Source organism: Lepidochelys kempii, chromosome 15 (genome assembly GCF_965140265.1).
Source record: "Lepidochelys kempii isolate rLepKem1 chromosome 15, rLepKem1.hap2, whole genome shotgun sequence".
Lineage (NCBI taxonomy): Eukaryota > Metazoa > Chordata > Testudines > Cheloniidae > Lepidochelys > Lepidochelys kempii.
The window spans coordinates 5,886,128-5,914,012 of NC_133270.1; the positions used below are offsets into that span (position 1 = coordinate 5,886,128).

General features: G+C 49.7%; 1 protein-coding gene across 2 annotated transcripts in view; it reads left to right on the top strand.

The window, feature by feature from the left end:
* The window catches only part of SCARF2 (scavenger receptor class F member 2), a 107,376-nt gene that overhangs the window by 36,947 nt on the left and 42,544 nt on the right, over window positions 1–27,885 (top strand). For both annotated transcript variants that reach the window (XM_073313044.1, XM_073313045.1), the window contains exons 7-8: window positions 10,589–10,692; window positions 16,882–16,999. In XM_073313044.1, the coding sequence (XP_073169145.1) occupies window positions 10,589–10,692; window positions 16,882–16,999 (222 nt within the window). The remainder of the gene's footprint in view (window positions 1–10,588; window positions 10,693–16,881; window positions 17,000–27,885) is intronic.

The following is a 27,885-nucleotide window of genomic DNA, read 5'->3' on the forward strand; positions in this document are numbered from 1 at the left end:
CAGCCCTTTGTGGAGAAAGAAGTGGTTCAGGACTATTTAGAAAAGCTGGACGAGCACAAGTCCATGGGGCCGGATGTGCTGCATCCGAGAATGCTAAAAGAGTTGGCAGATGTGATTGCAGAGCCATTGGCCATTATATTTGAAAACTCATGGCGATCGGGGGAGGTCTCGGACGACTGGAAAAAGGCTAATGTAGTGCCCATCTTTAAAAAAAGGAAGGAGGAGGATCCTGGGAACTACAGGCCAGTCAGCCTCACCTCAGTCCTGGAAAAATCATGGAGCAGGTCCTCAAGGAATCAATTCTGAAGCACTTAGAGGAGAGGAAAGAGATCAGGAACAGTCAGCATGCATTCACCAAGGGAAAGTCATGCCTGACTAATCTAATTGCCTTCTATGACGAGATAACTGGCTCTGTGGATGAGGGGAAAGCAGTAGATGTGTTATTCCTTGACTTTAGCAAAGCTTTTGACATGGTCTCCCACAGTATTCTTGTCAGCAAGTTAAAGAAGTATGGGTTGGATGAATGGACTATAAGGTGGATAGAAAGCTGGCTAGATTGTCGGGCTCAACGGGTAGTGATCAATGGCTCCATGTCTAGTTGGCAGCCAGTATCAAGTGGAGTGCCCCAAGGGTTGGTCCTGAGGCCGGTTTTGTTCAATATCTTCATTAATGATCTGGAGGAGGGTGTGGATTGCACCCTCAGAAAGTTTGCAGATGACACTAAACTGGGAGGAGAGGTAGATACGCTGGAGGGTAGGGATAGGATACAGACGGACCTAGACAAATTAGAGGATTGGGCCTAAAGAAATCTGATGAGGTTCAACAAGGACAAGTGCAGAGTCCTGCACTTAGGACAGGAGAATCCCATGCACTGCTACAGACTAGGGACCGAATGGCTCAGCAGCAGTTCTCCAGAAAAGGACCTAGGGGTTACAGTGGACAAGAAGCTGGATATGAGTCAACAGTGTGCCCTTGTTGCCAAGAAGGCCAATGGCATTTTGGGATGTATAAGTAGGGACATTGCCAGCAGATCGAGGGACGTGATAGTTCCCCTCTATTTGACATTGGTGAGGCCTCATCTGGAGTACTGTGTCCAGTTTTGGGCCCCACACTACAAGAAGGATTTGAAAAAATTGGAAAAAGTCCAGCGGAGGGCAACAAAAATGATTAGGGGACTGGAACACATGACTTAAGAGGACAGGCTGAGGGAACTGGGATTGTTTAGTCTGCGGAAGAGAAGAATGAGGGGAGATTTGATAGCTGCTTTCAACTACCTGAAAGGGGGTTCCAAAGAGGATGGATCTAGACTGTTCTGAGTGGTAGCTGATGACAGAACAAGGAGTAATGGTCTCAAGTTGCAGTGGGGGAGGTTTAGGTTGGATATTAGGAAAATCTTTTTCACTATGAGGGTGGTGAAACGCTGGAATGCGTTACCTAGGGAGGTAGTGGAATCTCCTTCCTTAGAGGTTTTTAAGGTCAGGCTTGACAAAGCCCTGGCTGGGATGATTTAGTTGGGGATTGGTCCTGCTTTGAGCAGGGGGTTAGACTAGATGACCTCCTGAGGTCCCGTCTAACCCTGATATTCTATGATTCTGTGAAAGAACCCCTTCTTCTTACTTGTTATGTCCTTTGCAGGTGTAGCTCATTTTGTGTCTTTGTCTTTCTGATTTTGTCCCTGCATACTTGTGCTGTTCTTTTCCTCCTTTGCAATTCATCCATGGTTCCAGTTTTTGTAGGATTCCTTTTAGATTGTCAGGTTATTAAAGAGCTCCTGATGAAGCCATATTGACCTCTTACTATTCTTCCTATCCTTCCTTTGTATTGGGATAGTTTGCAGTTCTGTCTTTAGTATTGTCTCCTTGAGAAACTGCCAGCTCTCCCAAACTTCTTTATCCCATAGATTCTCTTCCTATTGGACCTTACCTACCAGTTCTCTGAGTTTGTTAACTGGCTTTTTTGAAGTCCGTTGTTCTTATTCTGCTGCTCTCACTCCTTCCTTTCCTTAGAGTCACCTTCATGTTTGCAACCAATTCCTCTCTGTTGGTCAGAATCAAGTGTAAAATGTCTGTCTCCCTCGTTACGTCCTCCACTTTCTGAGACAAAAAATTGTCCCCAATGCATTCCAGGCACTTACTGGAAATGTTGTGTTTTGCCATGTTACTTTTCCAGTGGATGTCTGGGTAGTTAAAGTTCACCATTACTACCAGGTTCTTGTGTTTTGGATATTATTTGTTCTAGAAATGCGTCATCGAGCTCCTCTTCCAGATTTGGGGGTCTAGAGTAGACCCTTCCCATGACATCACTCCAGTTTTTCCCCGCTTTTATCTTTACCCAGATACTTTCAACTGGTCTTCCTCCCACCTCCTTCTGGACCTCAGAACACATGTATATATTCTTGACATATAATGCAGTACCACCCCCCTTTTTCCTTGCCTATCCTTCTTGAAGAAGATATACCCCTCTATACCAATATCCTAATTATGAGATTTATCCTACCACGTCTTTGTGACACAGTTATGTCATAATTAGCTTATGTACCCATACGTCTAGTTCTTTCTGTTATCCCGCATACTACTTGCATTTTTGTATAGCAGAAATATACGATGTTGAGAAGTTTCCCCCACTGATTCTCCTCTTGATGTTCCTATGAGCCTCTTGTAATTTTCCATGTCCCTGCCCCACTGCCCCAATATTTAGCTCTCTCTTTTGTCACCTGCCCCCTTTGAAAGTAATTTACAACACACCTCAGTAGGTTGGCAAGTCTGTGTGTGAAGATGCTCTTCCCCTTTTTGGTCTGGGGAATGATTAAACAATTAGAAAACCTGCCTTATAGTGATAGACTCAAGGAGCTCAATCTATTTAGCTTAACAAAGAGAAGGTTAAGGGGTGACTTGACCACAGTCTATAATTACCTGCATGGGGAACAAATATTTACTAATGGGCTCTTCAATCCAGCAGCTAAAGGTCTAACACAATCCAATGGCTGGAAACTGAAGCTAGACAAATTCAGACTGGAAATAAAGCATATATTTTAACCCATTGGAACAATTTACTAAGGTCGTGGTAGAGTCTCCATTACTGACGATTTTTAAATCAAGACTGGATGTTTTTCTAAAAGATCTGCTCTAAGTAGGCTGACCAGATAGCAAGTGTGAAAAATTGGGATGGGGGTGGAAGGTAATAGGAAAAAGCCCCAAATATCAGACCTGTCCCTATAAAATCAGGACATCTGGTCACCCTTGCTCTAGGCCTTATTGTGGGGACATTCTCTGGCCTGTATTATACAGGAGGTCAGACTAGACGATCACAATGGGTGCCTTGGAATCTATGCCAGGAGAGCCAGTGCTGACTTTGCTTTAGATTGGAGCAAGTCCAACCCAGGTGGAACCTAAAATTCAAAAATTTGGAGGTAATTTTTTTTTCAATTTTTTTAAAGGGGTGGGTTTGTTTTTACTTATTTGAAATTTGATACTCAAAAAAGTAATCTGAAATTTCCAGTTTTGAAATATTTATTTTGAGGGTTTTGTTTACCCTCCAACCCCACGCCACCATTGTGAACATAGTCTCTCCCTTTTTCCCCCCTCTGCTTTTCCTTTTCTTTGCCTTCCTTTTTTCCATTTTCCCACTGGAAAAGGGGGCAAAAGGGAGAAACAACAAACTGAGAAACCAAAAGAGTCCTGAAAAGGTTCTCTCCTTCCCTGCTAAAACTGGCCCAGGCAGTGCTTTCCATTCAATCTAGCTGCATGAATGACTTGCATGTCTTGTGTTCACCTCCTCGATTGAGTTCTGTTGTGCAGTGCAACTCTATCGCACAGGCTACTGCCTGCCCAGTAAGCAAAAAACTGGGGCAAGGTTAGAATTTCACGCTTTTCCTAGAGATTTTGTTTTTCACAGCAAATGATCATTCTCATGTGTAAGATGTGTGTTTTGACCATTTGTCTTGCTTACCGAGCTCACTGCATCTCCAGCCGCACCTGTAGTGAAATCACTTGTTTGTTTCAACTCTTCATTTTCCAGAATCCCCTTCAGTGATTGATGGACCTGGTAATTGGAGGGAAACTTGCTATCTGACTAGTCACTGCCTGCTTCACCACTGTGCTTTGCTTCCTCAGAACCACACAGCTGTGATTAACTCTGGACAGCCAGGTCGCCAATGCTAAGTGCCTCTTGTTGGCCTTTATTAAACAGAGTTGTTTGTGTATATGTCTCCCTCCAAGGGTCTTATCAGTCAGATTGGGAGATTTACTACTAAACTGAGAAATAGCAGCCAGGATAGAAACAATCTCTCCTTATCATCACAGCAGCTGCCAGAGATCAGGGGCAAAAGCTGATGAACTGCCTCCAACCCCAGTGGAGGTTTGTGGGCCATTGTCTCCTCCTGAAGTAGAGGATGGGGCTGGTGGGAAGTTGCTGAAGGCCTGGCACAGATCAGTGGGCGCACATGCACGCACACCTATGCTGCAGCTTCGCAATTCTGATTCTCTTGACGTCTGAGGTGTGTGGTCCGATCTTGGGGCTGGGGCTAAGACGCTCATGGCTTCCCAGATGTCCTGCTGGGGCCTGCATTCCCTTGTGTCCTGTGGAAACTGTGCTAGCAGTGGGAGAGAGCTGTGCTTCCGCTTCCAAGAAGGGCTTTGATGGTTTCCTTAGGGAGCTGGAAAGCAGCTCTGTGATTGGCCAACTGAGTCCAGCAGGGGGTGCTGGAGCATCCCTTTTACAAATTGCACCATGCGGTTCCAACCCTGGCTGCAGAAGGTCAAGGCCAGAGTCACATGTCTGACGCATGGCTCCTGGCAGGGAGGGCTTTGCGGGGTGCCAGATGTTTGTTGACTCAGCGGTGCTGTCAGGCCTTTTGCTGCTGCTTCTTTTTTCAGTGGAAGGAAAGGGGAAAACAGTGGTGTTTTCTGGTAGCCAATGCCCCCTGCAGTGTCACCCATCCCTAGGGTTCAGGCCACAAAATCATGAGATTGGCTTAAAAATCAGATGATTTTAAAACATGGTTTTGGTTTATTGTCTTCTGGTCTTCTGGTCTTAAGCCTGGAGGATTCACATTTCCTAGCTTTCTTCCTGACCCACAAATACTAGAAGTGTGCTTTCTGTAAGTGGAAACTGAGAGTCTCCCATAATCACCTGACTCCAGAAGCTGGGGCTTTAAGCAAAGCACCAGCTATGACGATGATCCTGTTAACAACATGAGAGTTGGTGACACTGCCAGAGCCTTGTAGGGAAGCGCATTGGGCTCAGTCAGACGTGCTCCTCCTGGTGTAGTCACATTGTGGGGGCCCCATTTCCCTAGTGTACTCAGACAGGTGCAGGCTGCTCAGGGAGGCATGGGACACAGCATTCACAAGCCAGGGGGTTTGTGTACACACGCTGCAGAGACTTGGTCTGTGTCATAAAGCCACAAGGAACAAAAGTCTCTCCTAGCTGTACAGGTCCAGGCTACACTCACTTTCATGTGATGGGGTAAAAGCAGCTTAGCCAGATTTTCCCCTTCACCTCTTGTGAACAGAGATGGCCGGGTCCTTTTTCACCTTTCACTATGCTGATGGCTGGAAAGCTGGGTGGTATCATGTGTCAGGTGGAGTTCCGTGCTGCTGACCCTTCCACACCAACATATGCTCTGTTTATGAGTGAAGAGCTAGTTTTCTTGCCGCTGTGCAGACTCACCTGGGATCTGACCCTCATGGGCTGGGTTTTCTTTGACATTACCCCCGGAGTGTAGGCCCTTCTAATTATAAAAGCATCTTAGACCTGTGTTTCCAGGTATGCCGAGCTGATGTTCTGTGCGCTTGTGTCACATGGAGGACTCTGGTAGCTGAACGAACACCCTGACTCCATAAGAGCCATCCCATCCAGAAGGCTTTGTCAGCAGTTTAAACCCCTGCAGATGGGTTAAATATAACTTTGGTCAGAAGTTACTCATTGCCCCGATTAACTTCAGATTAACTTCAGAAAGGGACTTGGCTTCACTTTGCTCAGGATAGAAAACTTTGTGGTAACTTTCCCAAACAGCATGTGCGAATTTCTCTGTAGGGCACCCGGTGATGTCAGTGAGGAGTAAACCTGTATTTACTTCTGACAGTAACATTAAAGAAATACCAGTAATTACAAGAAGGGAAGTGAGCCTAAGAACAGCTGGAGACTGTTCCACCATCACGATCCCCCTGGAACTGAAAAGCAGAAACTTAGGTAAAGGGTGACACCAAGGTTACTGCAGGGGTCCCTCAGCCTCGCCTGTTTCAACAGTTCCACTGTGTATAAATAATTAAAGAGTCCTTGGAGCAGGGGGACTAGACCCGAGGTCTCCCAACTCCCACACGGTGCCATAATCAACGGGCTACAGAGTCATTTGCTCTCTGGTCCGGTGAATGGTTAAGTATAGAGTGAAACAGTTTCAACAGGCAAGATGGGGGCAGGCCCACATCAGCCTATCCCATGGCCCACTGGCTAGAGCTGAGAGACCTTTTTCCCCTCAGAGAGAGGGGGGAGTCCCAGGTAACCCCTGTAACCACTGGGCACCACTCCTCCTCTGGCCCCTCCATGTGAAGTAACTCGTTCTCCCCAGAAACGCCTTTGGCGCCTGCCTCCCGGAGAGGGGGCCAGGCTGTGATTGCTATAGTGGGAGGCACCTCATGGCAGCCCATACTTAGGCACCAGTCTCTGTGAGGGGGCGGGGCTTAGCACACACCCCGCCCATTGACTAGTTTAGCTTAGTCCTGCCATGAGTGCAGGGGACTGGACGAGATGGCCTCTCGTGGTCACTATGATTTTATGATCTATGATCTTCCTCACAAGTAATTCAAGGGTGTGTAGTAGTTGGGGATGGGATCCCGTTAGCAGAATGGCTAATTGGAGCTGGCACTTTGGCCTCACTGTGGCCCCAATTGAGCAATCACCAAACCAAGTACAAAGGCAGAAGTATGCTGAGAATGGGTTGACTTGTCCCATTGACTTCAATGTGATTCCTTATATGTTTAATTGTGTGGCTGGAGACATAACTAAGGGGAGGCATTGGCCATCTCAACAGATGATAAAGCCAACACTGGGTCTCCCCACCAGATTTTATCAGCCAAGGAGCCCTAGGTCCAGCTCACATGTTGTGGCCCCAGCTCCCTGAATACCCCCAGAGCTTTAGTGAGCACTCCAGGAACTTGGACATACAGAAACTGAACATTCACAATGAAGGATCAGGCGAGGTATTTCCAGCAGAGATAGGGAAGTATTAATACCATTGTACAAAGCACCGGTAAGACCTCACCTGAAATACTCTTTACATTTCTGGTCACCTGTGTTCAAGAACAATGAATCCAAACTGGAACAGGTGCAGAGAAGAGCTACTACGATGATGAAGGGAGTGGAGGGCCTGGGTTACGAGAGGAGACTGGAAGAGCTTTGTTTTTATTTAGCCTAGCAAAATGAAGGCTGAGAAGGGACCTGACTGCTCCCTGTAAATACGTCAGGAGGATAAACACCAGGAGGAGAGAAGAGCTATTGAAGTTAAGGACAGTGTTGGCACAAGAACAAACGGCGATAAACCAGCCAGGGACAAATTCAAGCTGGAAATTAGAAGAAGGTTTCTCACCATCAGAGAGGTGAGGATCTGGAACAGCCTCCAATAGAAGTTGTGGGGCAGACATCTTACTTGATTTAAGCGAGAGCTGGACAAATTTATGAGTGGGATTGTATCATGGGGTTGCTTGTGATGGTGGGGGGCACGGCTCATCAGCCCTGGGGCTCGCTTCCAGTACATGCCTTATTATGTTCCTAAAGCTCATGCTTCAGGGTTTCAGCCAGCAACCAGCAGGGTCCAGGAAGGGATTCTGCCTTCACCCCCCTCCGCCCCCCCCCCCCCCCCCCGCAGTGTATTCTGGGTTTGTTGTCTTCTGTTTCCTTCCTCTGAAACAGTGGTTCTCAACCTATTGACCATTGTGGGCTGCATATGCAGGTCTCTGTGTGTTATGTGGGCCACATCCACACAACATATATGCTATCTGTATATCTACCAAAAAATCATGGTTCGTGTGTGTTCCACAGCAGCACTACGATTCAGACTGACCTGGTACCTTTTGTTTCAACACTGGCAAATTTCTGCGGCGCAGCTGGGCTGAACGTCTGGAAAGCGCAGCTTGGAGCCTGGGAGCCCAGCTAGGGACTGCCCCCCAGCCCCTCCGCAGACTGCCCCTCCAGTCAGGCAATGCCCCTCTTCACCCAACCCCGCAGGGACTATCCCCCCAGCATCCAGAAACCCAACACTGAACTGGCTCATATGTCTGCCCTGCAGAGACAGGGTGCCTTGTCCCGGGCAGAATGTCCCCCACCCAGAGACTACCCCCATGCACCCAGCCCCCCATCTAGAGTCTGTCCCCCATGCACCAGCAGCACCCCTCTCCACAGCCCCCTGCACATACCTTCCTGCGTCCCCCTCACCCCAGCCCCCTGTGCCCCCCTGCCTGTGCCCCCCCTTGGCCCTTGTCCCCTGTACCCCTTCTCCACACCCACTGGTCTCCTACCTCAGCTGCACATCGCTCAGCTGTGCAGCCCACCCCGTTGTGATACCCCCTGCTGGGGGGCTGGTGACACGTAGAGTGAGGCAGGGATCTGCGTGAGCTCCATTCTCTTAGCACATGCGGTCATGATCAGCAGTGGCAGTAACCAGCACATTCATGCATCTGCAGGGGATGAATAAACTGGGAGCTATTCAGACCCCAGTGAGGAGAGATGAGGAGCCCAGTGGGGCCATTGAGAATGGAGAGGAATAACAAAGTGGGATTAGTTCTGGAGAAATGTGAGCAATGAAACACATGGGTGGGAACAGAGAGCAGCAAGCAGGGAGTTGCAGACAGGGCTCGTGTGATTTGGGGCTGCACAGTGCGGTGGGGGTTGGCTGTGTGGGGGCATACAGGGTGCTCTGAGAGGATAATAGTAAGAGAGGAGAGTGAGAAAGGGAAAGTTTAGGCCAAATCCCAGAGCACACTTTGTGTCATCAGCAGGGATCCTAGAAATCTGTTTGCTGCAGAATTTGCATTTTTACAGAGAACCTTTAGTTTCTACCTTTTGTGAAAAAATAAATACATATATTAACTATTAACCAAATTTTAATGAAAGTACCAGTGTCACTTATTCAATGTGCACAACCTCCCCCTCTTGTGTTTGATTTTTGAATGCCCGTTAAATTTACATCGCTAAACAGACTCCAATAAACTGTTTCCGGCGTATAGAGGTTACTCAATGGCATATAGGGGGTTCGTGTTTTAATGCATCTCAAATTTCACTTCATCTTCCAGGACTAACTCAGAAAGTGAGTTATGTTAATATAAAAGGAATTTTCACTTTATTTTTTGTGCATTTAAAACAAATTTCTGAAAACATAGAATACAGACGTAGAAGTATTTGGAATCCGGAAGAAATACAAATTGCAATTCTATTAATTTTATTTTATTATAATGATTGGTGGCACTGGTAGGCTTCGAACTTGCTTAAAAATTGTAACTATATCAATAAAACATTGTGTTCAGCTGATACTGTATATATTGTGGCTAGGAAAACTAATGTTCAGCATTTCATTTTCATCATGGAAAAACAGATTTTTATATTTTTTTATCTGAGAATTTTGGTTTTTTTATCACGGAAAACTAGGATCCCCGGTCATCATAACCTGGCCTCCTGCGGGACGTGATGGCATCCCAGTGCGAACAGGCAGGACCAAGCATTGGGAAACACCCTGAGGGACCATGCAGCCCCAAGCCCTGCAGAGTGATGCTTTTTCTCTTATTTCTGGCTCATTGCCCACTCTGCCCTTCCAGCACCAGCAACTGGTCTAGGAGAGCCCTAGCCCAGGAGAGCCCCATCATCTCCCGCTAGAGGGAGGCACATGGTTGCTGCAGGCTGGAGTGGCAATGGAATCTACCTGCCAATGCCCCTGCTCCTGTCTGCTCCTTCCCAGGGCAGATGGTGTCCTGGCCCCTGGGACAGCACAGGGAGCCTTGGGTGCTCTGGGTGCTGATGTCATCATGGACTGCTGTAGGAAGTGTGAGGCCACGGCACAGCTTCTGGCAGATAAATGCCAGATGTTAAGGCCTGTTGGGTTGTGGACTATGGGCTTGGCCCATGCCGGCGATTGTGTCAGGAGCTGGGATCTCAGTCCAGGCCTGTATCCCCATTCCTCATTTACCCTGGGCCATTCCTTCACTGGCCCCCAGGGTGGGTGCCACAGAAGTTACCAGGGCTTTCCCATCTGTAACCCCCATGGCTGTGGCCCTCTGCTCCCCTGCCCCAGGCTGCTGGCAGATGCTTGTGTGTCTGGCCAGTGGTGACCATACAGCTCCTCCCTCTGTCCCTTCCAGCCCGCAGCTCAAGCCTGGAATGGGGAGTGGGGGAATGGCTGGGGCTCCTGGGACATGTCTCTTGTCGCTTGAGCCACCAGAATGTGACAGTTTCCTCCCAGCACAGCTCCACCCCCAGTCGGAGATCCAGGGCAGGTGTTGCAGCTCCAGGGGCCCTGGGGTCTGAATCCACAGAGAGGGCTGTGGGGAGCCCAGTGGGGGGCTCAGAACCGCTGATGTGGGACTCTCTCTCTCCTCTCCAGCTGTAACCTGACATGCCCAGCTGGTCAGTACGGAGTCAACTGCGCGAAGTCCTGCAGCTGCCATGATGACACATGTGACCCCCTGACTGGAGCCTGCCACATGGGTGAGTGCAGCAGTTGTGTCTGGGTGTGGAGTCGGATGGGGAGGGGGCAGGGCCCCTTTCTGCTATATTATCTAGAAAATAGGAGCTGTGGGGGTGGGGCTTTCAGCTGTCCTGGGCTTCTCTCCCCAGGCACTCCAGCCCCCCTTACCCACTGCACCCAATCCTGTTGCTAAGAGGAGCCAGGCCCACTTGCCCCACGCATAATTGAGATGCTCCCCAACTCTTCCTACACCTGCTGTCCAGGAGAGTGCCCCCTCCCCCTGCACTGGTTGGCTTGGATCAGGTAGGTTCTCCCAGCACCAGATGAGCACTACACGTGCATCTTAGAGCCACAGCCTGACCTCTGGCACACTTCCTGTACGGGGCCTTCAGTCTCTCTCCTGTGCAGACGTCAGGGCTCATCGTCCAGGTTCCATAACCAGAGGATGGCCACTGTGTCAAGGGAGTCTAGACATTGTAGGTTGCTCTCCAGATGTCAGGTTGGGCACCTTCCACCACGTGATTTATTGTTTGCAAAGCTGCCCCACCGTCACCGTGTGGGGAGGAAACCAGGACAAGCTGGTGCATGGATGCTGCAGCTCTGGTCAAGCCAGAGAGGCTCCTGTTGAGCCTGATCCAGAATCTGCAATCAGGCGGACAAGGGAGCAGGGTAAATTCTTGAATGCATTTAGTGTGTTAGACTTGCTTTCCCACTGATGGTCCTACTCTGTTAGGACCAGCAGCAGTGAAGATGTTGTTATCAGCCCAGGCTGCTGGGGTGCGTGCAGTGACCATAGCAATAGGATGTTTTCATGTACGGAACAGTCTAATTGCATTGTGTATGAACAGTATGGATTAAGCCTGGCTTTGCAGCAACTTCTCCCCAATTGTTCCACCATTGTCCAGAGATCTCAAGCCACAGCGCTCTGTTGTTCTGGTCCTGGGCGCACTATCAGACATGCACAGAGCTCTGCTGATGTCCCTCAATCCCGACCTACAGCCCTCCTGCTAGGCCAGTTCTGTTCCCTCCCACACACGCAACTCTTCAATACCTCTCAGTCCGAGCCCTGGCTCTACTGTGATTGAAATGACCAGTCATGCCAGACTCTGGTGGTATTGTAGCATGAACTCAGACCTATGGGGGTTCATCCTCGTGAGGCAAGGAAGTGGTGTTTTACTGACACGTGTTTAACAGCGGAGCTGTGGGACATGCTGCCGAGTGGTCAGTGCAGGTGTGGACCCAATGCGGTGAGCCCTGCTTTGATCCACAGCTAGTGGGCATGATGCTGACCGCGCCATGTCTGTGTCTGGCTGGCTGGCAGAATTGTGTCACCTGACCTGCCTGTTACAAATCAGCTTTAAACCCTATTTAATTGTCTAGTGAAAGGGTGACCAAAAATGAAAACCAAGTGCATGAGCTCAGCCTGGCAATTCATATACCCCTCTCCCACACCATGGAGATAGCAGCTCTATTTGCTGTCTCCTGCCGGGGACTCTGTTCAGTCCAGTGGTTGGCACAGACCATCCCATCTGGAATTTGCACAGAGCAGTTCCTTGCACAGGGAGTCCCTTTGGAGCCTGAAAGAAGCCACAGTTGGACTGAGCCCTGCTGGGCCAGAAGGCTCCAGATCTCACTTTTGCTCAGGCACAGAGACCCCCAGAGGATGATGAGAGATGCCATGCTCCAAAGGATAGTGACCAAGAAGACTGGCTGAGCTGCCTTGCAAGCAACACTGGGGAACCCGAGACAAGAGATCAAGATGGCCATGGGTTGAGCAGGATCAGAACCCACTCTGAACACCGGCAGAGAGAAGTGTTAGAGCAGGAGCAGTGCACCATTACGCACAGAGTGTCAGGGATCTGCTAGCTCGAGGGGTTGAGATACATTCTGCCTCCCCTGCACCAGTTGCTGGGAGATTCCTCTCTTTCTGCGTAGCCCCAGCCCCAATGTAAGGGCCATGACTGGAGGATTGCTGCTCTCCCACTCTTCCCTGCAGCTGGAAAGGCCCCGTGGGAGCCAGCAGTGGAACTGGCTCCTGGCTGGCTCCACCTTCATCCTCCTTCCTCCCCAGCAGGGTCCACACAAAGTGAGATGAGGCCTTCCCCAGGAATCAGGCCCACCACATCACAGCCAAGCCTGGTAGCAGCCACTAGATAGGAGAGTATTCTGTGGTGTTAGGAAGTGAAATGCATGGAACGCTCCAATTGAAATCCTGCAGGGCCAGGAAATTCCAGTCCGTACAGTACAGACAGCAACGCCAGCCTCATTGCACCTTGGGAGCACTGCTCATTCCTGCATCTCTGGTTACACAGATGGTTTAAAATTATTCATCTTCCTGTGGGACCCATGAAATGTGCCAGATGCTTTCTCTCCAATGCCACCCTGTCTCCTTTCTCCCTTTCATCTCAAAGCTCATTGGACCTGCCGTCTGCAACTGCTGATTGGAGTTCTTCTCCTCCAATGCCATCTTAGACCCTTTCCAATCCAGCATCCTCCCTCTGTACACCACTGAAACAGTTCTCACTAGAATGTCCTCTCCCTGGCCAAGCCCAGAGCCAGTGCTCCATCCCCCTCAACCTGCCAGCCACCTTCCATGCCTTCAACCCTGCTGTTCTTCTTGGAATGGAGCGCACTTCGGGTTCTGAGCCTCTTTCCTCTCCCAGGTCCCCTCCTCCCTTTCTCATCACTCTGTCAATGTTTCAGATGGAGGATCCTCTTCTTACCTGATCATCATCTTTTACAGAGGGTCCCCCAGAGCTCTTTGTTGTTGCCTCCCCTTCTCCCTTTAACCTTGTCTGCACAATATCATTCAAAACCACACGTTGACTATTTTCTTCCTGCTGACAACCCCCAAATCTTAGGGGCAGCCCTATGAACTCTCAGGGAAGACTGGGTAGGAGCAGGGAGGTGACATATAGTTTAGATGAGACCATGACTGAACACCACATCCAGTTCTGGTGTCAAAATTCAAAAATATGTTGACAAAATGCAGAGGATTCAGAGATGAGCCACAAGAATGATTCAAGATCTGGAAAACCTGTCTTATAGTGAGAGATGCAAGGAGATCACTGTATATACATTAATAAAGAGCAGGTTAAGAGGTGACTTATCACAGTCTACAAGTGCTCACAGGGGGAAAAGATTTCTGATAGTAGATGGCTCTAAATCTGCAGCTCCAGAGAACTTTCATCCCAGAGTTTTATAAGAGCTGGCTGAGGAGTGTGCTGTACCATTAATGTTGATTTTCAAAAGTCTTGAAATAGTGGAGATGTTTCAGAAGACTGGAAGAAAGTGAATGGTGTGCTAATTTCAAAAAAGATAAATGACCCATATAATTATAGGCTTGTCAGCCTGACATCAATCCTGGGCAAGATAATGGAGCAGCTGCCACAGAACTCGATTAATAACTAAAGGGGAGTAATGTAATTAATGCCAATCAGCATGGGTTTATGGAAAATAGATGCTGTCAGGGACAATGGGTCTTGAACACTGGTACACTGGGCTCTTAAGAGCCAATAAGTTCTGATCTGTCACTTTGTGTCCTCTTAATGATCCCCAGAACTACAAGCCCAGCACTGATGGAGAACTCCAGTTCTGGGATCTGATTGGTGGAACTCCTGCAGTCTCAATTAGTCCCCTGCTCTATTTAAATCAAGCAGAGGAACAGGAAGTTGTCTGTACAATGAGGTTTCTCCTATTTAGGATGCCCCCACACCCCGAGCTACCTGCTCCTACTGCCTGACTCTGGTCTCTTGGTAACATGACCCTGCCTGTCTCACGACACCTGATTCTCTATCTACCCTCTGGCCTGTCTTGGACTCCGATCTCCTGGTGTACACTTAGCCTGGCCCTGATTCGTGTGGCTTCCACTAGCTCAGACCACCCACAAGCTGGTCGTGCCACAAGCTAACTTGAGATTTTCTTTGGATGAGATTACAGCTTTGGTTGAAATAGTGTTGACGTAATATATTTAGGCTTCTGTAAGGTGTTTGACTCGGTGCTACATGACATTTCAATTAAAAAACTAGAGCGATATAAAATGAATATGGCACACATTAAATGGATTAAAAACTGGCTACCTGGTATGTCTCAAAATGTTACTGCAAATGGGGAATTGTCATTGAATGGATGTGTTTCCAGTGGAGTGCCACAAGGATCAGTTCTTGCCCCTAAGCTATTTAGCATCTTTATCAGTGCTCTGGAAGAAAACTTAAAATCCTCTTGGATAAAGTTTGCAGATGAGACAAACTGGGGGAGAGGTAAATAACAAAAAGGATAAGTCACTGATTCAGAGCACTATGGATCAATTGGTAAACTGGGTGCAAGCAAACAATATGCATTTTAATATGGATAAATGTAAATGTATACATGTAGGAACAAAGAACATAGGCCACACATACAGGATGAGGGATTCTAGCCTGGGAAGCAGTTACTCTGAAAAACATTTGGGGGATGGATTGGGTGGTTAATCAGCTGAACATGAGCTCCCAATGGACGCTGTGGTCAAAAGAGCTAACGCGATCCTAGGATGTATAAACAGGGGGGTCTCCATTAGGAGTAGAGAAGTTATTTTACCTCTTGGTTTGGTACTGGTGGGACCCCTGCTGGAATAGCATGGCCAGGTTGGGTTCCCACAATCCAAACAGGCTGTTGATAATTGGAGAGGATTTTGAGAAGAGGCCCGAGAATGATTAAAGGATTAGAAAACCTGTCTTAAAGTGATTGAACTTTTTGATCAACTTGAGTTTATCTATTTAGCTTAACAAAGAGAAGGCTCAGGGGTGATTTGATCACAGTCTGTAGTTATCTACATGGGGAACAAATATTTAATAATGGGCTCTTCAGTCTAGCAGAGAAAGGCCCAACACGATCCAGTGGCTGGAAGTTGAAGCTAGACAAATTCAGACTGGAAATAGGTTGTTCATTAACAGTGAGAGTTAACATTATTAACAGTGAGAGTCATTAGCCACTGGAACCATTTACCAAGGGTCGTGGTGGATTCTCCATTGTTGACCATTTTTCAATCAAGATTGGATGTTTCTTCTAAAAGCTCTGTTCTACGAATTATTGTGGGGCAGGTCTCTGGCCTGTGTGATACAGGAGGTCAGATGAGATGATTGTAAGGGATCCTTCTGGCCTTGGAATCTATGAGCAATCTGTGTGACAAAGGCAGAACAAGATCTAATTGGTGGGAGCTGCAGCTAGAGAATTTCAGACTAGAAATAAGGGACACATTTTTAACAGTGAGGATAATTAACCACTGAACAACTCACCTAGGGGTGCGGTGGATTCTCTGTCACTTGGAATCTTTAACACTGGGATTCTCAAAGGGACATAAAGGCCTGAATTACAATGGGTATTGGGCATCTAACTTTCTGAGGATCCTTTGAAAATCCCAGTCAAAAACAAGATTGGGTGCCTCTTTCTAAGAGATCTGCTCTGGCAGATCTCTGGGTGCAGAAATTCTCTGGCCTGTGTTATAGCAGAGGTCAGACTAGATGATCACAATGGTGCCCTTGGGTTTAAAATTTATTAATTGTGCGTTTTTGCCAATTTGCCCCACTCACATCCAGTCAAACTGATGCTGGCTCATTGCTTTGGCCATGTCACTCCTCTTTTTGCATCCCTCCGTTGGTTCCACTGTATCAAACACCAACTGCTGGGCTTCACTTTCAGGGCCCTTCATGGCCGTCCCCACCTACATATCATCTCTCAGATGCTATTGATGCTGACTCTGCTCCGCCAGTGACACCAGCCCCAGGGCTCACCGTGGGGCAGAGGGGCAGCCCTGGGGCCTACCGTGGGGCAGAGGGTCAGCTCAGGAACTGTCACCCCCAAAGGGGAGATTTGGGGAGAGATTTTATCATGGACTTTTCAGTGAGCACCGAGGTGTTCAGCCTCATCGAGACACATGGGACTGACACACTCCCTGCCCCTAATGATCTAAACAGTAACCTGACATGGCCAGGCAGAGAACTCAGGACTCTGCTTGGCGGGGACACAGATGATTGGACTCAGTGAGGGCGTCTGAGCCGCCTGTGTTGAGGCGTTTGGTGGGGAGGGGCAGGAAACGGGAGGTGCCTTCCCTCCCTCTTTCCCCACTCCAACTAGCCAGCCCATAGGATCTGGGACAGGCCTGGGATGAGCGACTGGCTCTCTAACCGTCTCCAGGGCAGTGTGTTAATGGAGTGCCTTGGGTGTCTTTTCAGAGGCCAATCAACGGATGGGGGTGATTGCAGCAGGGGCCCTGCTGGCTTTGCTGCTCATCCTGCTCCTCTCGCTGCTCTGCTGCTGCTGTGTCTGTCGCAAGAAGGAGGAAGCTCAGGGGTAAGTGTCTGTGCCTTTGCCTCACCAGTGAGAGCCCAGTGCACTGCCTTCCTGGAGCCGCTGCCGTCCATCCTGGAGCTGCCGGGCTCCTTGCTGCTGGCCTTAGGCACTGACCATCCCACCAGGTCCCCCAGCTCTGATTGCTGGGGGAGAGTCTGGTCCCATGTGGTTCCATGGGACATGCTGCGGGGGCCCGCCACTGGGGCTGGGGGAAAACAGCCACTGAACCTATCCAAGGGAGCAACATGTTCTTTTCAGATGGAATCTGCCATGGCAATGTTCAGGTTTTGGATGGAAAAATTTTGGGGGAAAAATTTAAAATTTCCTTCAAGTTTTGGAAACCATCCATAGCCTGAGAACTCCCCTCCCCTGGGAGACACTATCCTAGAATATCCCCTCAGGAGGCTATCCTAGAATAATCTCCCCCCAGGAGAGAGAGCCTAGAATTTCCTCTCCCCAGCCCCTGCCCTCTCCCAGCACCCTCCAGCTCAGACTGGCAAAGGTCATGCACTCCTTACAAACTGAGCAGCAGCCAGCTTCGGGGATGGCTTAAGGTATGTCTACTCTGGAGCTGAAGGTGCCATTCCCCGCAGAGTAGCCGTGGCAGAGCTAGCAGCGGGAGGGGCAAGCTGTCCTGAGTACATACCAAGGGTCTTAGACAGGATTGCACCCGGCCAGCTAGTCCCCCCGCCCGCCGCTCATCCAGGTGTGGCTATCCTCTGCTTTTAGGGCTGGCTCGGTCAGGAAAGAGGTGGCCTAATTGGAGAGATTCCAGAGGAGAGCGACAAAAACGTTCAAATGTTTACAAAACCTGACGCAGGTGGAAAGGTTAAAAAATGGGGCATGTTTAGTAGTGAAAGAAGAAGGAGGAGAAGGACCTTGGAGTATTGGTTGATCACAGGATGACTATGAGCCGCCAATGTGATATCGCCGTGAAAAAAGCTAATGCGGTCTCGGGATGCATTAGGCGAGGTATTTCCAGTAGAGATAAGGAGGTTTTAGTACCATTATACAAGGCACTGGTGAGACCTCACCTGGAATACGGGGTGCAGTTCTGGTCTCCCATGTTTAGGAAGGATGAATTCAAACTGGAACTGGTACAGAGAAGGGCTACTAGGATGATCCAAGGAATGGAAAACCTGCCTTATGAAAGGAGACTCAAGGAGCTTGGCTTGTTTAGCCTAACCAAAAGAAGGTTGAGGGGAGATATGATTGCTCTCTATAAATATATCAGAGGGATAAATACCGGAGAGGGAGAGGAATTCTTTAAGCTCAGTACCAATGTGGACACAAGAACAAATGAATATAAACTGGCCATCGGGAAGTTTAGACTTGAAATTAGACGAAGGTTTCTAACCATCAGAGGAGTGAAGTTTTGGAATAGCCTTCCAAGGGAAGCAGTGGGGGCAAAAGATCTATCTGGCTTTAAGGTTAAACTCGATAAGTTTATGGAGGAGATGGTATGATGGGATAATATGATTTTGGCAATTAATTGATCTTTAAATATTCATGGTAAATAGGCCCAATGGCCTGTGATGGGATGTTAGATGGGGTGGGATCTGAGTTACTACAGAGAATTCTTTCCTGGGTATCTGGCTGTTGAATCTTGCCCATATGCTCAGGGTTCAGCTGATTGCCATATTTGGGGTTGGGAAGGAATTTTCCTCCAGGGCAGATTGGAAGAGGTCCTGGGGTTTTTCACCTTCCTCTGTAGCATGGGGCACGGGTCACTTGCTGGAGGATTCTCTGAAGTCTTTAAACCACGATTTGAGGACTTCAATAGCTAAGACATAGGTGAGAGGTTTATCGCAGGAGTGGGTCGGTGAGAATCTGTGGCCTGCATTGTGCAGGAGGTCAGACTAGATGATCATAATGGTCCCTTCTGACCTTAATATCTATGAATCTAAGAAGACTGATGTTGGGAGGCTGACAACAGTCTTCAAACGTGTTAAGGGCTGCTATACAGAGGATGATGATTGATTGTTGTCTGTCCCCTGACGGCAGGACAAGAAGTAATGGGCTTCATCTGCAGTGAGGGAGATTTAGGTTCAATATTAGGAAATCTTGTCTAACTAAAGGGATAGTTCAGCTCTTGAGCAGGTTCCCAAGGGAGGGTGTGGAATCCCGTCATTGGAGGATTTTAAGACCAGCTTGGACAAACACCCGTCAGGGATGGTCTAGGGTTATTTGGTCTTGCCTCAGCCCTTGTTGCCTCTGTGTCCTTGGGGAGCAGCTGCTGGGCCAGCTGTACTCATGGCCCCATTAGCAAGCACCCTGATACCTCTCCTTGTGCAGCAGGCTTGTGCCCCACAGTGCCAGACTCTGACAGGCAAGTTTAAATCCCCACCCTGAACATCACCTCCCTGCAGGGTCACCATTTATCTTGCTGCCTGAAAAGGAAAAGTGGCAAAGAGCCAGTCCTGCTGGAGTGCAGTCTGGGAGCCTGCCCAGCCACCATGTCCTCACTGCTGTACTGAGGTATCTGTGCCCCTGAGTGGGGGGCAGGTCCTGAGCCCCCTCCTCTACTGCCCTGGCCCCTGGGATCTCCAGTGGAAAACGCTGCACTCAGCATGGCCGTAGCAATGCTGTGTGCACATGACCTCAGCCTCTGCTCCTCCCACCATCCCCTGGATGGCTCATAATCCTTTCCAGCATGGGCCCAGCCATGCACTGTGTACTGCCAATCAGCCTCTTGCCCCTGACCCCAAGGGGAAGCCTGACCCCCTTATGCCTGCAGGAGCTCAATGGATATTCCAGCCACTGAGGTTGGTGGGTTCAGCATTCAGGCCAGGCTCTGCCAGAGGTCGGGCTGCAACCAGAGCCCCGTGTGCCTGTGTTACCCTTCAGTCTCTAGTCACAGCTCTTAGCTCAGTCTCTCATTTTATTTACACAGTAGATCATCGAGCAATTCTTACTGCCACTCTGGATACACATGTAGCACCCACCCTGGGCGTGTGCTGCTCAGTGTACACCAGACAGGCAGAAACACGGGAGAAACAGCATGTGTCCGACTGTTAAAGAGCATGTTCAGAGATGGATGGTCTTGTGGTCAAAGCGCAGCACTGGGGATCAGGGGTTGTGGGGGCTAAGCCTGCGCTCAGCACTTACTCTGTGACCTTAGACGGGTCTCATCCAGTGTTGTAGTGGTTAAAAAAAAAAAAGTGAGTAAATGAACCTAAACTAAACTCCACTTTCCAAGAAAGAGAAGTGGATAAACTGTTTACCCTCGTCTATGCTACCGGTCTCATCGCTGCTCTGTGTCTCAGCAGACTGGGGGAAAGTCCCTGCAGGGACATGGTACGGCACCATGCAATAGTGGTTGTAAAGTGCTTTGAGATCCTCCCTCTACAAGTGCTCTCAGCCTCTGGCTCATGCCCCTAGGCCAAGGGGGCATTTGGGGGCAGGAAGAGGAAAATGCAGCATTAACCAGACCAAGGTGTTTCCCGACATGTTGGAAATGGCGCCTTGCCCATCATCCAAGGAACCAAGGAGGTGAGTGTGCCCTTGCCTTAGATCTCCCACAAAGCAGCCACCTGTAGAGGGCACAGAACCCTATCAATGAGAAATCTACATGATGGGGACTGCGCTGCATGATTGCCAAATGCTGGGAGATCAGTCAAGAGGCCCATTCACACAGGGAGAAGAGAACTGGCATAGGAGCTCATTAATCTGGCGGACAAGGAAGAATGGGCTCCGATGGCTGGGAGCTAATGCTAGGCAAATTCAGAATAGAAACACGGCACCGATTTTTAACAGTGAGGGGAAGTAGCCATTGGAACAATTTATCCAAGGACATGGGGGATTGCCTATAACTGGGAGCCCTTCAGTCAGGACTGGGGGTCTCTTTCTAAAGATCTGCTCTGGCTCAACTAGAAGTTATTGGGCTAGACGCAGGAATCCCTGGGTGGGTTCTCTGCCCTGTAAACCCAGGAGGTCAGACTAGATCAGGATGGGCACTTATGGCCTTGGAATCTGTGAATCCATAACAAAAATCCAACTTGAATGGGAGCACTTTTGCTCAGCCAGGACCCTAGCCCCTCACCCCTCCTCCTCATTCCATTCTGCTCAGATGGGTCTCTCGCCCCCCTACCTCTCTCCTCCCCTCTGCTGCTCAGCCAGGGCCCCCACTTGTTGCACTCCCACCCATTTCTACAGTAATGCTGGTTAAAATCAATGTAAAAAGTTTCACAGCAAGGGAGTGCATTTTCCCTCATTCTCTGCAATGAGTGAACTACTTTTGCAGACACTTTCCAAACATTTTCGACCTCAGACACAGACCTGGAAATTTCAACCAAAAAGGTGAAGATTTCTGAAAACTCTGGGTAATTGCAAACAGGTTTTTAGTAATGGCCACTCTTAGCAGCCTTCAATCCCCTGGCTTGGGCCCAACCCCCAGGGCTTTGCCATCTGCCAGTGCAGCTGTCCTCCAGTGCAGGGTGACGGGGGGGTGCAGCCACTTCTGGGCAGAAAGTCCATCTAACAATGCACTGCAAAGAGGCCCTGGAGTCAGGGAAAGCACTGTCAAGCGGAAGCTCAGGGAAATGTAGATTGGAAGAACATAGTTACTGCCATAGAATTGGACAAGACACCAGGGTCAAACTTGTGCTGTTACAAAGGCCATGAAATCTTTGATGCCCACAAGGGATCAGGTCTGAACCTCCCCAGCTGGCATAGCAGCAGAGTGACGCTGATGTGGAGAAAAGTGTACGACCTGTGGAGTAACTGGTCCCATTACGCCCTCAGCTTCCCCAGGTCTTCCTGACTAAGTACTGGCCTCCTGACTTGATAGCTGCCCCAGTACCACCCACGTGGGCAGATGGGCTCAGCCTTGGGCACCTCGCCCCAGCGCTGCTCATGCGTCTACTGCCAAACTGTTCTTTTCTCCCCAAGCCGGGAATCACACCTGCTGGCTGCTGTGCCCAGAAGGTGACTGCAAGGCTGCGTGAAAGTGAAAAGGAAACAGATGCCACTGGGACTGGGACCAAACAGCTCACTGAGAGAAAAATTAAAAGAGGGTCAAAATGTCTGGCTGTTTGGGGGAAATGGACATGTTGGGTAGCTCAGTAGAGGACTGGCCCACTTGTAGCGAGAGACTGCAATGGCCTATATGTGATGACAGGGCATGGGCAGTCATGCCTAATGGCTAGAGCAGGAATCATGCCTGGTGGTTGCAGCAGGAGTTCAGAGCCAGGAACCAGAGTCAAGGGTCAGAGCTGGAGTCAGAAACCAGAGTCAAGCTGGGGTCAGAGCTGGAGCCAGGAGGAAGCAGGGCTGGAACAGAGTGGAGCAGGACAAGAATAAGGCTGGAGCAAGGCTAGGAACAAGGCAGACACAGGAGCAATCGCAGCTGCAGAGTTAATTGATGACCAGTCAGCAACCTGCTGCTGCTGAGTTCAGAAGCAGGTCTACTGGTTCCCTCCTGCCAATCAAGCAGGCTGGTCAATCAGACTGTCCTACCACAGCCCAGCTGGCTAGTCCTCAGGCTCAGCTAAAGAATATCACTCCTGATGGTATCCTCCTCTCAAGGAGTCCTTCCAAGGGCCCTCTGCCCAGGCTTCTCTGGATGAACTCAGCGGAGGTCCCACAGTAGATCTGGTCTTTGGATATTCTCTACTAGCTCGCATCGTCAGGACCATTGCATTCCCAATCCACTAAGTAATGAAGCTTACCCTGCCCTCTCTGGGAGTCCAGAATCTGTTGGACTAGGTGTTCCTTTTGTCCTGGTACTGTTATGGGTGGCAGTGGCATGTGGACCAACCAGGAAATGGGTTTTGCACATAAGGTTTTAGGAGGGAGAGGTGGAATACTGGGTGGGTTTTCATTGACTCCAGTAGTTGCAGTTTGAATGTCACTGGGTTGATTTTCTCCAAGATCTTGAATGGACCTATGTATTGGCAGTCTAACTTGACTGACAGTCATGTTAACCTGAGGATTCTGGTTGACAGCCAGACCCTGTCCCTGGTGGCCCTGACTGGCATAGCACTTGTAGGTCTCTGGCAGCTTCCAGCTGCTCCCTGAGCTCCTGCTGATGAGTGACTAGATCTGCCACTGCAGGGACCAAGGAAACTATGGGTAATGCTGGGTGGAAACATGGGTGGAAGCCAAAGTTGGTGTAGAACAGTCTGTGTTGGGTAGAGGTATGGCCCAACTTGTTATAGGCAAATTCTACAAAAGGCAGCAGGGAGACCCAGTCATCCTGTTGACAATTTAGGAAGCAACAGCGGTACTCGTAGCAGTGTTAGGCACCTGCAACCCAGGCAATCGCAGAAGGTCCCAAAGCAGCTGGAGAGCCCCCTGAAAGCACGGTCCAGTCCATGAGGACCTTCCATTGGCCTGCTTGACAGCTGCTCCATCCTGCTCCCCAATGGGGGCTCTGATTGAAGGACAGCCCCGCTACCTGGCTCTAGCTCCGCTCCTGGTGGCTCCAGCACCTGCACTCCCCTTCTCAGTCCCAGCTACAGCAGTTCCCATGCTGACCCGCCTCTGCGTGCTCCACCCAATCTCCCCGCTGGGTGAGGGAAAGGGACTGCCTGGCAGCCAGGGAGCACAAGGGCCAGAGCTAAGAGGAGCCCAGGGCCAGCTGGAGCCAGGTAGCAGGGCCACCTTTACAGCAGAGCCCCCAATGGGAACAGGAAGGAACAGCTGATTCCTGGTGGGCCAAACAAAAGGCCTTTGCCGGTGGCTATGGTACCTGTGCTCCCCTGCCAGATGGCCCCTTTCCCTCCCCTGCAGGGCATTCTCTGAGCCAGCAGGTGCCAGTGCTGGACTCAGGAAGGAGTGGGGGATGCTCAGAGGTGGGTCAGTGCAGGAAACTTGCAGTCCAGAACTGGGCAGGGGAGTGCAGGGGCTGGAGGGGCTGGGAGGTTGAGGTGTACTCAGAGGTGGAGTCAGAGCTGAGTAGCAGAGCTGCCTGGACATTGGAGACCCCAGCTGGAGGCACAGGGAAAGGATGGGCTCTAGGGGGAGTCACTCCCTGCTTCCCCAGACCTCACCCAGCTCCGCCACTACTCCCATCTTCCTCCCACTCCCAAGTAGGGGCCCCAGAATTGAGCTTTTCAGGGGACACCTATGGGACAAATGCCAAAACTGGGAGGTACTGCTCTGGGATCTGATTTACCCATTCTGTCTGTCCACAGTGTGTGGATGGTATGCTGATGAGATAAGAAGTGCTATGCTTAGGAGCTTAAAAAACTCATGCCAGAAGTGCGCAATAAATCGCCTTGATCTGACACAATGGCAGTTGGAAGTCCATGGAGCCAGAAGACATGTTCTAGAAGAGGTGGACTGTCTCTGAGGTGGTTGGTACTGTGCAGGAAGGAACAAAAAGTGCTGATCAACCACTGTGCACTACTGAGAACGAGGCAGATCCATAGGGAAGTCCAGAGACACGGTGGACCAGGGCTAGGACAGGTTGGGCAGTGGCTGGAGAAGGCTGAGTGGCTTCACATGTGTGTTTCTGATTCAGGAGCAAAGGTCACAAAAGCTAATGTATTTCTTGACAAAGTGCTTACCCAGCCACCAGAAGGTCCATAAAACTAAGCTCCACGTTTTAGTTTGGCAAAAGTGACCATTGAGAGGTGCATTGTGGCAGAGTTTCTGGACTTTGCGTCAAGGTAGACCATCAGGGACATAAATGTGTTCCCCATGGTAGAGGAAATCTGAGCCGGGCTGAGTATTTGCATTGTCCAAAGCCTGGTCGATCTGGGTAACAAATGGGTCATGAGGCAGCCGGGACCAAATGATGGACATTAGGCTCTCTCCAGTGTTCCATTGACAAAATGTGTTGGTTTAAGGACTCAGAAGAGGTTCTGTGTGAGATCTGATGTAATCATCTTTGAGGGACAAGGCATTCACCTTTCCATTTCTAGCACCTGGGCAGTAAGTCATGACAAACTCAAATTGGGCAAAAAATAGTGACCAACAGATCTGACACTGATTTACATTTTGAGCCATACGGAAATATTCCAAGTGCTTGTGGTCAGTAGGGACCTGAACCAGGCTCCTTCCAGGAGGTGGCGCCACTCTTCAATGGTTGCCTTGATCACCAGTAGCTTCTTATCCCAAATGTTGTAGTTCCTTTCTGCCAGGGTTAACTTTTGTGAATAAAAGGCATGTGGGTGGAGCTGATTGTGTGACCCATTTGTTGCTACAGTACTACTCCAATGGTGAAATTTGATATATTGGCCTCCAGAGTAAATGACTGGGTGGGATCTGTATGGACAAAGATGGGAGCCATGGTAAAAGCTCTCTTTAGTTGGTCAAAGGTGAATTGAGCCTCAGGAGACCAGACAAATCATTCTCCCTTCTGGAAGAGCACCCTCATAGGGGCTACCCAGGTGGGAAAAACCCTTGAAAAAATGCTGGCAAAACTGAGGAACCGTTATACCCATTGCACATCCCTCGGAGCTGCCCACTTGGAGATGGCAGATACCTTACATGAATCCATAGTCAGCCCTTTGGGGAAAATGGTGTACCCTAAGAACTTGATTGTGCTCTTGTCAAATTCAAACTTCTCTAGTTAAGCATAAAGGTGGTTCTGGTGGAGCCCTTCCAAGACCCAGGTCACATATTGGTCACGAAGGACTTGAGTCTCAGAGAAGATATCATCAAGGTAGATCACAACGATCTGGTCCAAGATGTCTCTAAAAATATCTTTGATTAAATGTTGGAACATCATTGGGGCAATGCACAATCCAAAGGGCATTACCAAGTACTCAAAGTGTGCGTACTGGGCATGGAAGGCAGTCTTCCACTCATCCTATTCCCAAATACGGACAAGGTTATAAGCTCCATAGAGGTCCAGATTGGTAAAGATCTTAGCAGAGTGAACTGTCTCAAGAGCAGTAAAAGGGTATCGATTCCAGATGGTTACCTTATTCAAGGCTCGATAGTCCACGCAGTAGAGGCTCCAGAATTGACTAGTGCTTCTTGACTGGCCAGCATGGCAGGGTGCCATAGTCAAAGTGGAAGCTGGAAGGGTGTTGGCTGCTGGTTGGACACTGCAAACGCCCTGGTGGACAGGTGTGGGCTCTGCAAGGCCAAATGAGGGGAGGAAAACTGGCCCAGCTTAGATCCCTCTTTCAGAGCTGGGGCATTTCCTGATTGAGGTGTGGGTCAGGCCTTACATGGACAGGATGAAGCAAAATGCTCAGGTTGTCCAACAAACAGACAGAGGTCTTCTGTCCGGCATTGAGCCTACTCCCCTTTGGAGAGGTGGGTCTGGGCCATATCAACCTGCATGGGTTTGGACTGCAGTGTGGGCACGTGAGACTGACTGGTCAGGGCCATCAAAATTGGCATGGCTCAGAGTATCATCTACCTTTCTTGGTGGCATTTGGGTTAGGTGGTTTTTAACTTTAATGCACAGATCAATAAAAGCGACTAGGCCAGCCATAGGCTTTATCCTGCTGCTGTGAGGGAGCAAAGAGGGAACTAGCAGCTCCTTTCCAACTGAAATAGCTGTGGAAAAAATCTCCCTGCAGTGTGGCTGCATCTCATACTGTCGACTGCTACAGGAAGCTTCCATTTGGCAGTAGTGCCAATTAAATTCCAAAGCCGTACATCTGGTTTGGAGAACGTGTGGTCTGCATCTAATTATTGTGCAGATAAAAGAAGCCACTTCACAAACACAGACTCATTGTCAGAAGTATTTCTTGGGAAAAGTCTCAAAATAGTTTTCTTCGTCCATAGTTTGTTGGGCTCGCTGGCTCTTTGTGGCTGTGCTGGCACATTGCAGGATGGGGTTAGCTCTGGAAAGCATTGCCGGCTGCTTCCCCAGTGCAGAGCTCGAGGAGGGACTGGCAGCACCCCTGCTAGCAGCAGTGGAATGGCAGAATCTCTTCACAGTGAGTGGGGCCAGTTCAGGTTGTGGCTAATTCTAAACTTTGGCAGGTTTGCCCCATGTTCTGTGCAAAATCCTAGATCAGTGGGGTCCCCAAACTTTTTATCTTGTGCCCCTCCTTACCTCTGTCCATCTCCCACTGCCCTGCCAGCCAGGAGCTGGGGACTCAGACAGGAGTAAGGGGGCCCAGCCTGGGGGCAGGAGCAGCTGAGGCTGGTAGCCAGGGCCCCAGGCACAGGGCCGGCAGATGCAGCCAAGAGCAGAGCCCTGGGCACAGGGCCAAGAGCAGAGCCCCAACGTGGGGCTGGCAGCCATGAGCAGATCCTCAAGTGTGGGGTCGGCAGCCGGGGTGCAGCGCCAGCAGCCAATCCCCGGGACCAGGGCCAGGAGCGGAGCTGAGTGGCGCTCTCTCCCCACCCTCTGTGGGGGCTGGCCCAGGCCCCAACCACACCCCCCCCCAAACATTCCTCCTTGCCTCCAAGAGGCACGCTCCACAGACTGGGGACCTCTGTCCTAGATGAATATGGAGTGTCACTGTTTAGCACCCTCTAGTGACAGCATGGTAGCATGACAACATATCACAAGGCAATCAACTGTGGGAGGGCTAGAGGGAACTCTAGTGAGCACACAGCCTGTCTTCTGTGCTTCCCTTTCTAGGTGTCTCCTTGACTCTTCAGCCTATTCACATCACAGCATTATTATGGTTATTTCTTTATACTCCCTTAGCACCTGGAAGTCCCAGCCATGGAGCAGGGCTAGGTGCAGTACAAACGTAGAACTAACTGAACTACCTATAGCCATGCTAGAGAACACTAGCCAAGGCCTGTTTTGTTTAAACCCAGTTGCGGGAGCCACGCAACAAGGCTGCATCAGGCAGAAAAAACAGCAACTAACCTTCCCATAACTGTTGTTCTTCAAGGTGTGTTGCACATTCCACTGTAGGTCTGTGCATGCCTTGAGCACAGCCATCAGAAATTTTTCCCTCAGTGGTACCCATTGGGTCAGCTCTGGCGCCTTCTGGGGCCGCGCACTTATAGCCCCAGTA